General features: G+C 35.1%; 1 protein-coding gene across 1 annotated transcript in view; it reads left to right on the plus strand.

Annotated features, from left to right (window-relative positions):
* Window positions 1–314: 314 nt before the first annotated feature.
* The window catches only part of ptpn9 (protein tyrosine phosphatase non-receptor type 9), a 26,794-nt gene continuing 14,762 nt past the window's right edge, over window positions 315–12,346 (plus strand). Inside the window, exons 1-3 of the mRNA XM_062963631.1 lie at window positions 315–1,110; window positions 9,457–9,600; window positions 9,811–9,900. Of these exons, the coding sequence (XP_062819701.1) occupies window positions 1,078–1,110; window positions 9,457–9,600; window positions 9,811–9,900 (267 nt within the window). The 5' untranslated portion in view covers window positions 315–1,077. The remainder of the gene's footprint in view (window positions 1,111–9,456; window positions 9,601–9,810; window positions 9,901–12,346) is intronic.

Genomic DNA, 12,346 nt, shown 5'->3' on the forward strand with positions numbered 1-12,346 from the left:
ATAAATCGATAGCTTGATTGATAGCTAGATAGATAAATAGATAGCTAGATAGATTGATAATTTGATAGATAGATAGATAGATAGATAGATAGATAGACCCTACTTATCTTGACCTTACAGTCTCTGGGAATGCCTGCCATAAATGCAGGCGAAATGTCAGGAGAGAGTGCTACCTGAACATGGCCAGCTCAGCCCAGCAAGCCAGTCCCTCTCTCTCTCTCCGCTCTTTTTCCTTCCCTTCCCTCCCCCCCCTCCTGCTTCCTGTCCCCCCCCTTTCCCTCCCCCTCCCCTCTTCTCTTCCTGCCCCTCCCCCTCCCCTTCCTCCTTGAATGAGTCTCCCAGTTGTGAATGGAGGCAGGCGGAGGGGGGCGTGGCTTGGGCGCGGAGGGGGGCGTGGCCTAATGCCCGGGCCTGGCGTCGCCCTGCTTTGCAGGAATTTGCACAAAAAAAAAAAACCAGGGGAGCCAGGAATTTGCAAAGAGGGCTGGCTTCCTGTCGCCCCCTCGGAAGGGGGAAAAAGGCCAGGGGAAGATTATGCTCGCCTGGATCCATCCCTGGGGGACACTCTCTGGCCCTTTTTGGCCTCCAAAGCGGGAAAGTGGGGGGATTTCCCACCCTTTTCCTATTCTTTTGCAATATTTCAGCAGATTCCTCTGATTTGCAGCATGCCTTGGGCAGATTTTGCATTTTATTTTATTGCAAAAACACCCAAAACTTTGGGAGAAAGAACCTTAATCCTTAATAATAATAATAATTTTTATTAATAATAATTTGCAAAAAATTTTAAATATTTTTGCAATTTTTATTTCCCCCTCCTCTTGTCTTTCTTTATATAGATTATTTATTCGTTTTTTTTTTTAAAAAAAAGAATATCCTCAAGAAATGTTTTTTTTTCCCCCACCCCAATGTAAAGATTTAAAGGGACAGTGTTTTGTTTTGTTTTTCTGAAAAGAAGCGTTTAAGGCTTGGTTTTGGCTCCTGCAGAAAGTGGGAAGAAGAATTAGAAGCAACTCAAAAAAAGAGAATATTTTGGGTTCAAAGTGTTTGGGAAACTTCAATCCGGATTGAAGGGGAGAAATGGCTGCAGAATTGAGCCCAGAGGAAGAGCAGGTAAGACCCAAAAAAAATTGGATTTAATTTAATTTAATGTTGTTGTTCTGGGCCTGCAGATTTGAAATGCCTTTCTCTTCTTCTCTTGTAGGCTTTATTTTTTTGCATTGTATGTTGCATCAAGCCCCATTTCCTAAACATGTGTACATATATGTGTATGTATATGTGGGTGGGTGTGAGAGAGATATATTTATGTTCATATTCATGTATATCAAATATGCTTGCAAAATTTAGGAAATGGGAAGGATCTTTTTTAAATGGTATGTGATCCTTTGCAAAGGCATTTTCCAGGTCAGTTTTCTAAAAATGTGTACTTCATGTGTGTGTGGATATATAGAATATAAATATAAAATAAATAAATATAAATATAAGTCCAAGTTCCTAAATGCATGTGTGAATATATATATATATATACTTTATATTTCTATTATAGGTATTATGATATCACTTATATGTATTATTATAACATTTATTAATATATATAACATTTATTATGATATCACTTGCATTATATATAATATAAATAAAAGTCCAAGTTCCTAAATGCATGTGTGAATATATATATATATATATATATATATATATACTTTATATTTCTATTATAGGTATTATGATATCTCTTATATGTATTATTATAACATTTATTAATATATATAACATTTATTATGATATCACTTGCATTATATATAATATAAATAAAAGTCCAAGTTCCTAAATGCATGTGTGTATATATTATATATACTTATATTTACTTTATATTTCTATTATAGGTATTATGATATCACTTACATGTATTATTATATCATTTATTATATATATATATATATATAAAAAACATTTATTATGATATCACTTACATTATATATAATATAAATATAAAATAAATATAAATAAAAGTCCAAGTTCCTAAATGCATGTGTGTATATTATATATATATATATATATATATATATATATATATATATATTTACTTTATATTTCTATTATAGGTATTATGATATCACTTACATGTATTATTACATCTATATATATATATATATATATATATTACATTTATTATGATATCACTTACATTATATATAATATAAATATAAAATAAATATAAATAAAAGTCCAAGTCCAAGTTCCTAAATGCATGTGTGAATATATTTGTATTATACATATATATATATATATATATATTTATAAAATAAATATAAATAATACAATATATATACAGTAATATAAATAAGAATACATATAAGTGATATCATAATACTTATAATAGAAATATAAAATAAATATAAATAATACAATATATATACAGTAATATAAATGATATCATAATACATATAAGTGATATCATAATACCTATAATATAAATATAAAATAAATATAAATAATGCAATATATGTACAGTAATATAAATGATATAATTATACATATAAGTGATATCATAATACCTATAATATAAATATAAAATAAATATAAACAATATCTTAATATATATAACATAAATAATATAATTATATAAGTGATATAATATATATAATATAAGTGATATAATATATATAATATAAATAATACAATATATATACAGTAATATAAATGATACAATTATACATATAAGTGATATCATAATCCCTATAATATAAATATAAAATAAATATAAATTTATATATATAAAAACTATATTCACACATGCATTTAGGAACTTGGACTTTAGAAGAACTTTTGCCTTTTTGCATTGGCCAAGCCTTTCTTCCTAAATATGTATTTGTGTATATGTTTGTGTGTGTATATATAGATATAGATACACAGAAATGTCTGTGAATATATGTAATATATGCCTCTGTGTCTATATCGCTAGATAGATAGACATACAGAGATATATACAGACAGAGAAATATACATTCTTAGGAAATCTAGCTGTAATCTAAACCTTGCAAAGCATCATATGATTCTCTTCATTTCTCTCTGCAAAGAAAAACAAGCGAGGATTCCTCATATCCCTTCCAAAAAATATAAATGTTATTTTTTTCCAAAACCTTGGGGGAATTTGGGACGAACGGAGGAGGCCGAAGAAGGGGGAAATGTGCAAAGTTGGGGTCTTCCAGGAATGGAGTTCTCCGAAAAGGCAGCACGGGTTGCACGTATCCTTTTGTATTCACGGATTCCAGGAAAGACCCTCGCCGACTCCTTAATTAAATGCATCCAACATTATCAATGCAATCTCTATTTTATATATTTTTATTTTATTTTTTGCATTGGAGGAAAGGGGCAGACCAGGCCCTCGGAGCAGGAAAAACCAGAAGGAAATGCAGGCCCAACTGGGAGCTTGCCCCAAAATTAAAAAGACCCCCCGCCCCCAAAAAATTTGCAAAACGCCTTTAGGATTTATATACTATATATACTTGATTATAAGCGAAGTTTTTCAGCCTTTTTTTTAAGACTGAAAAAGCCCCCCTCGGCTTATACTCGGGTGAGGGTCCTGGTTGGCTTATATTTGGGTCAGCTTATACTCGAGAATATATGGTACATTTATTATTTTTCTCTAATATAATTGGTATTATTACATTTATTATTTTTCTCTATTATTGTTGCTACTATTACATTTATTATTTTTCTCTATTATTATTGCTACTATTACATTTATTTTACTCTATTATTATTACAGTAGAGTCTCACTTATCCAAGCTAAACGGGCCGGCAGAAGCTTGGATAAGCGAATATCTTGGATAATAAGGAGGGATTAAGGAAAAGCCTATTAAACATCAAATTAGGTTATGATTTTACAAATTAAGCGCCAAAACATCATGTTATACAACAAATTTGGCAGAAAAAGTAGTTCAATACACAGTAATGCTATGTAGTAATTACTGTATTCACGAATTTCGCACCAAAATATCACGATATATTGAAAACATTGACTACAAAAATGCGTTGGATAATCCAGAATGTTGGATAAGTGAGACTCTACTGTATTATTTTTCTCTATTATTGTTGCTACTATTACATTTATTATTTTTCTCCATTATTATTGCTATTACATTTATTTCACTCTATTATTATTATTATTATTATTATTATTATTAATATTAATACATTTATTATTTCACTCTGATCTTATTATTATTGCATTTATTTTTTTACTCTTTTTATCATTACTTGTATTATTTTCCTGTATTTATTATTTATTATTACATGTATTATTTTACTCTATTATTATTAAAAGGATAGTATAGTATTTCCCTTTAGGGTGGGATTTGTTGCCTTGCCTTCCGACTTCGCATCCTTTTTTAAATTATTATTATTATTATTATTATTATTATTATTATTATTATTATTATTTTGCAAACCTTTCCATCTTTTCCTGTTCTCCATTTTCGAGCCTTGCTCTTCTTTTCCTTTGGGAAAGATCCGGTTCTCTTTTTTTTTTCTTGAGTCATTCAAGGAGGAGGTTAGAAATCTATGAGAAAAAATAAAAATAAAGCTCTCCCTAAAAAGTTGTATAAGAAAAGGCCAATTGGGTCATTGCCAAGCCTAGAAGGTTTCTTTGGTCTCCGCAGGCATTTAAGTAAATATTCATAATTTTTTAAAATACAATAAATATATATTTAATCAATAAGGAGAAAGGAGATAAAATTGTTGGATGAAGATATGTATACATCCATCCTACTATATATATATATGCATGGGTATGGGTGTGCATCCATCTATCTATCTATATAGTGTAGATAATGTATCAATCCTACAACACAGTCATATATGTATATATACATATTCATATAGTGTGTATGTAGTGTAGATATATATCAATCCTACAATGTATATGTATTAGTCCATCCTATACTATATACATATATACATACATAGAATGAGAGTGTGTGTATATATAGTGTAGATATATAGATATACACACAGTCATATATGTATGTATACATATTCATATAGTGTGTGTGTATGTAGTGTAGATATATATCAATCCTACAATGTATATGTATTAGTCCATCCTATACTATATACATATATACATACATAGAATGAGAGTGTGTGTATATATAGTGTAGATATATAGATATACACACAGTCATATATGTATGTATACATATTCATATAGTGTGTGTGTATGTAGTGTAGATATATATCAATCCTACAATGTATATGTATTAGTCCATCCTATACTATATACATATATACATACATAGAATGAGAGTGTGTGTATATATAGTGTAGATATATAGATATACACACAGTCATATATGTATGTATACATATTCATATAGTGTGTGTGTATGTAGTGTAGATATATATCAATCCTACAATGTATATGTATTAGTCCATCCTATACTATATACATATATACATACATAGAATGAGAGTGTGTGTATATATAGTGTAGATAAATAGATATACACACAGTCATATATGTATGTATACATATTCATATAGTGTGTGTGTGTGTGTATATATATATATATATATATATACACACACACGCACTCAATCCTACAACATATGTGTATTAATCCATCCTACACTATATACATATATATATGTGGTGTGTATGTGTGTATATAGTGTAGATATATATCAATCCTACAGCATATGTGTATTAGTCCATCCTATACTATATGTGTGTATATATATATAGAGAGAGAGTATATAGTGTGTGTGTGTGTGTGTATATAAATCCTACAGCAAATGTGTATTAGTCCATCCTATACTATATGTGTGTATATATATATATATATATAGAGAGAGAGAGAGAGAGAGAGAGAGAGAGTGTGTATATAGTGTACATATATCTATATCAATCCTACAACAAATGTGTATTAGTCCATCCTATACTATATGCATATATGTATATATATCCTGCAACAAATGTGTATTAGTCTATCCTACTCTATACACATATAGAGAAAATGTGTGTATGTATAGTGTAGATATATATCAATCCTACAACATATATGTATTAGTCCATCATATACTATATGCATATATGTATGTATATAGTGTGTGTGTGTGTGTGTATGTATATATATATATATATATCCTACAACATATGTGTATTAGTCCATCGTATACTATATGCTATATGTATGTATATAGTGTGTGTGTATGTGTGTGTGTGTGTGTGTGTGTGTGTATATATATATATATATATATATATATATATATATATATACTGCAACATATGTGTATTCCGTCCTACACTATGCGCACATATAGAGAGAGTGTATATATATTTATGTATAGCATAGATATATGTCAATCCTACACTATATATATACACACACATATATATATAGAGAGAGAGAGGGGTGTGTATATAGTGTAGATATATATATATATATATATATATATATATCTCCTATAATAATAATAATTTTATTGTATGACACAGCAAACAAGATAGATATGCTGGATTTCGTATCACAAAATCACAAGTCGAACACTTCCCAAGTGTCTAGGACTGTGTGATGCATTTTCGGATGATGCACGCAGATCCCAGCAGGGTGGCCTTTTGCAGTTGGCAGATCGTAATGTTGTCAATGTCTATTATTATTATTATTATTATTATTATTATTGACACAACGACGTTGTATGACACAGCAAACAAGATAGACATGCTGGATTTCGTTTCACAAAACCACAAGTCGAACACTTCCCAAGTGTCTAGGACTGTGTGATGTATTTTCGGATGATGTGTGCAGATCCCAGCAGGGTGGCCTTTTGCAGTTGACAGATCGTGATTTTGTCAATGCCTATTGTTTCCAAATGCCGGCTGAGATCTTTTGGCACGGCACCCAGTGTGCCCATCACCACCGGGACCACCTGCACTGGTTTCTGCCAGAGTCTTTGAAGTTCAATCTTGAGGTCCTGATAGCGGCTGAGTTTTTCCTGTTGTTTTTCTTCAATGCGACTGTCACCTGGGATGGCGACATCAATGATCCAAACCTTGTTCTTTTCCACAACTGTGATGTCTGGTGTGTTGTGTTCCAGAACTTTGTCAGTCTGGATTCGGAAGTCCCACAGTATCTTTGCGTGTTCATTTTCCACAACCTTTGCAGGTTTGTGACCCCACCAGTTCTTAACTGCAGGGAGGTGATACTTGAGGCATAGGTTCCAATGAATCATTTGGGCCACGTAGTTGTGCCTCTGTTTGTAGTCTGTCTGTGCAATTTTCTTACAGCAGCTGGGGATATGATCAATGGTTTCATCGGTTTCCTTGCACAGTCTGCATTTTGGGTCATCAGCTGATTTTTCGATCTTGGCCTTAATTGCATTTGTTCTGATGTCTTGCTCCTGGGCTGCAAGGATCAGGCCTTCAGTCTCCTTCTTCTGGGTCCCATTCATGAGCCAGAGCCAGGTCTTCTATTATTATTATTATTATTATTATTATTATTATTATTATTAATTCCCTTTGTCCTGATGGCTTGCTCCTGGGCTGCAAGGATCAGGCCTTCAGTCTCCTTCTTCTGGGTCCCATTCATGAGCCAGAGCCAGGTCTTCTATTATTATTATTATTATTATTATTATTATTATTATTATTAATTCCCTTTGTCCTGATGTCTTGCTCCTGGGCTGCAAGGATCAGGCCTTCTGTCTCCTTCTTCAGGGTCCCATTCGTGAGCCAGAGCCAGGTCTTCTCTTTATCAGCTTTTCCTTCAATTTTGTCAAGGAACTTTCCATGCAGTGTTTTGTTGTGCCAGCTGTCAGCTCTAGTTTGTAGTGCGGTTTTCTTGTACTGGTTTTTTGTCTGCTGTGCTTTGAGGAGTTTCTGATTTTTATATTATTATTATATGGGGAATAATAATAACAACAACAACATAGTGCTGTCCTCAATCAACTACCCTGTGCTGCCTTTCTTGGCAAGCCTGGCAAGCCAGGAAACTTCCTGGGAGAAATCCAATTGCACTGCTTTGGGGAAAGTGTGTGTTTTTGTGCCCGAAAGCTACATTTCCTTTTTCCTGCCTGCCTTCTTCTCCTTCTGACCCACCCGGCTGGACCGCCTGCCTTCTGCTCCTGCAAAACCGGATGCGCCTGCCTTGTTCGACACTTTCGACACCTGTTTTGGCACAAAGCCCCGGGGATTGTTGTGGAAGAGTGGGTTCGTTAATGTAGTTTGAACTGCCGGTGGTGTCCTGGGAGTTGTAGTTTCCCCAACGCCTTTAATTTGGGGGCTCTCCAAACTACAATGCCCAGTATCCCATATCCATGGAAGTTCAAGTGTGCTCGAACCGCATCCGTTTGACAGTGTAGATGCATGCACCCGTTGAGGCATTGAGCAGATTTTCCTTTGCCAAAAGAGATGTGTGTTGCAAAGGGAGCACAAACCCGGCTTGTTTTCCATGAGTCACGTCTGAAATATGTTTGTCCTTTTAAAGCCCAGAAGGACTCAAGCTGCCTGAAAGGCTCTGGAATCCAGTTCCCCCAATTTTCCTGGAAAAGACCTGGAACGGACCAAAAAATTTCAAGTCAGATCTTACTTACCATAGAGTCTCACTTATCCAAGCTAAACGAGCCGGCAGAACCTTGGATAAGCGAATATCCTGGATAATAAGGATTAACATCAAATTAAACATCAAATTAGGTTATGATTTTAGAATTTAAGCACCAAAACATCATATTATACAACAAATTTGATAGAAAAAGTAGTTCAATACGCAATAATGTTATGTTGCAATTACTGTATTTACAAATTTAGCACCAAAATATCACGATGTATTGAAAACATTGACTACAAAAGGGCATTGGATAATTCAGAATGTTGTATAACCAAGTCTTGGATAAATGAGACTCTACTGTGTTTACGAATTTAGCACCAAAATATCACGATATATTGAAAACATTGATCACAAAAATGCGTTGGATAATCCAGAATGTTGGATAAGCAAGTGTTGGATAAGTTAGATTCTACTGTATTTATCATTTTTGGCCCATTTTCTTTGGCACCTCGAGGGGGTGATGGAGAATCCAGAACGTTGGATAAGCAAGAGTTGGATAAGGGAGACTCTACTGTACCTATAATAGAAATATAAAGTGTGTGTGTGTGTGTGTGTGTGTGTATATATATTTCTATATTCACACATGCATTTAGGAACTTTTGCCCTTTTGCATTGGCAAAGCTTTTCCTCTCCTCCCTAGTTATATTATGTATATTATATATTATTTATATTTATTTTATATTTATATTATATATATCCACACACACACAAAGTATACATATTTAGAAAACTGGACCTGGAAGATGGGAGGAAAGCCATTGCAAAGGGTCACAAAAATCCAATCCAATATATAATTGTCATTTCTTAAGGATGAAAATAAGCACTATATCACTTTCTCCTTTTCTCTCACAACAAGGCCACCAAGCAGTTTTTGGAGGAGATCAACAAGTGGACGGTGCAATACAATGTCTCTCCGCTCTCCTGGAACGTGGCCGTCAAGTTCCTCATGGCCCGGAAGTTCGACGTCCTCCGAGCCATCGAGCTTTTCCATTCCTATCGGGTACGCAGAGCATAGCAAGTGAAAAGATCCTTCGCTATTCTTTGTGTCCATCCCCGCAAAAGCCGGCTGGACCAGTTTGACCACAGGGCTCCTTCCCGAAAGGTTGTGGGAAATTCCCCAGCTGGCCATTTGGAGGACTGGGGAAAAAACCACGTTGGTGCGTCCCTTGGTTTCTCCGCTTTGCATGACGACGGTCTCCTTGTCACGCAGGAAACCCGGCTGAAGGAAGGGATCGTGAAGTTGAAGCCCCACGAGGAGCCCCTCCGGTCGGAGCTGCTGAGCGGCAAGTTCACCATCCTGGTGAGTCGGGCATCGCCAGTCGCGTGTCCTGGGCTCTTCCAGGCTGCCCAGCGCTTTGGTACCTTTAATTAAGTTTGCCATGATCAACATTGGAAAAGGCATTGGTGTCTTTCATTAAGCTTGTCGTGGTCAACATTGGAAGTGGCTTTGGTACCTTTAATTAAGTTTGCCATGATCAACATTGGAAAAGGCATTGGTGTCTTTCATTAAGCTTGTCGTGGTCAACATTGGAAGTGGCTTTGGTACCTTTAATTAAGTTTGCCATGATCAACATTGGAAAAGGCATTGGTGTCTTTCATTAAGCTTGTCGTGGTCAACATTGGAAGTGGCTTTGGTACCTTTAATTAAGTTTGCCATGATCAACATTGGAAAAGGCATTGGTGTCTTTCATTAAGCTTGTCGTGGTCAACATTGGAAGTGGCTTTGGTACCTTTAATTAAGTTTGCCATGATCAACATTGGAAAAGGCATTGGTGTCTTTCATTAAGCTTGTCGTGGTCAACATTGGAAGTGGCTTTGGTACCTTTAATTAAGTTTGCCATGATCAACATTGGAAAAGGCATTGGTGTCTTTCATTAAGCTTGTCGTGGTCAACATTGGAAGTGGCTTTGGTACCTTTAATTAAGTTTGCCATGATCAACGTTGGAAAAGGCATTGGTGTCTTTCATTAAGCTTGTCGTGGTCAACATTGGAAGTGGCTTTGGTACCTTTAATTAAGTTTGCCATGATCAACATTGGAAAAGGCATTGGTGTCTTTCATTAAGCTTGTCGTGGTCAACATTGGAAGTGGCTTTGGTACCTTTAATTAAGTTTGCCATGATCAACATTGGAAAAGGCATTGGTGTCTTTCATTAAGCTTGTCGTGGTCAACATTGGAAGTGGCTTTGGTACCTTTAATTAAGTTTGCCATGATCAACATTGGAAAAGGCATTGGTGTCTTTCATTAAGCTTGTCGTGGTCAACATTGGAAGTGGCTTTGGTACCTTTAATTAAGTTTGCCATGATCAACATTGGAAAAGGCATTGGTGTCTTTCATTAAGCTTGTCGTGGTCAACATTGGAAGTGGCTTTGGTACCTTTAATTAAGTTTGCCATGATCAACATTGGAAAAGGCATTGGTGTCTTTCATTAAGCTTGTCGTGGTCAACATTGGAAGTGGCTTTGGTACCTTTAATTAAGTTTACCATGGTCAGTATTGAAAAAGACTTCGGTACCTTTAATTAAATTTGTCATGGTCAACATTGGCTTTGGTACCTTTAATTAAGTTTACCATGATCAGTATTGAAAAAGACTTTGGTACCTTTAATTAAATTTGTCATGGTCAACATTGGCTTTGGTACCTTTAATTAAGTTTACCATGGTCAGTATTGAAAAAGTCTTTGGTACCTTTAATTAAATTTGTCATGGTCAACATTGGCTTTGGTACCTTTAATTAAGTTTACCATGGTCAGTATTGAAAAAGACTTCAGTACCTTTAATTAAATTTGTCATGGTCAACATTGGCTTTGGTACCTTTAATTAAGTTTACCATGGTCGGTATTGAAAAAGTCTTTGGTACCTTTAATTAAATTTGCCATGATCAACACTGGAGGTGGCTTTGGTACCTTTAATTACGTTTACCACGGTCAACATTGGAGGCGATGTTTGTACCTTTAATTAAGTTTACCATGGTCAACACTGGAAAAGGCATTGGTGTCTTTCATTAAGCTTGCCGTGGTCAACATTGGAGGTGGCTTTGGTACCTTTAATTAAGTTTGCTACGGTCAACATTGGAGGTGGCATTGGTACCTTTTGCCATGGTCAGTATTGAGAAAGGCTTTGGTGCCTTTAATTAAGTTTGCTACGGTCAACATTGGAGGTGGCATTGGTACCTTTTGCCATGGTCAGTATTGAGAAAGGCTTTGGTGCCTTTAATTAAGTTTGCTACGGTCAACATTGGAGGTGGCATTGGTACCTTTTGCCATGGTCAGTATTGAGAAAGGCTTTGGTGCCTTTAATTAAGTTTGCTACGGTCAACATTGGAGGTGGCATTGGTACCTTTTGCCATGGTCAGTATTGAGAAAGGCTTTGGTGCCTTTAATTAAGTTTGCTACGGTCAACATTGGAGGTGGCATTGGTACCTTTTGCCATGGTCAGTATTGAGAAAGGCTTTGGTGCCTTTAATTAAGTTTGCTACGGTCAACATTGGAGGTGGCATTGGTACCTTTTGCCATGGTCAGTATTGAGAAAGGCTTTGGTGCCTTTAATTAAGTTTGCTACGGTCAACATTGGAGGTGGCATTGGTACCTTTTGCCATGGTCAGTATTGAGAAAGGCTTTGGTGCCTTTAATTAAGTTTGCTACGGTCAACATTGGAGGTGGCATTGGTACCTTTTGCCATGGTCAGTATTGAGAAAGGCTTTGGTGCCTTTAATTAAGTTTGCTACGGTCAACATTGGAGGTGGCATTG

This window comes from Anolis carolinensis, unplaced genomic scaffold, assembly GCF_035594765.1.
Source record: "Anolis carolinensis isolate JA03-04 unplaced genomic scaffold, rAnoCar3.1.pri scaffold_11, whole genome shotgun sequence".
Classification (NCBI taxonomy): Eukaryota; Metazoa; Chordata; class Lepidosauria; order Squamata; family Dactyloidae; genus Anolis; species Anolis carolinensis.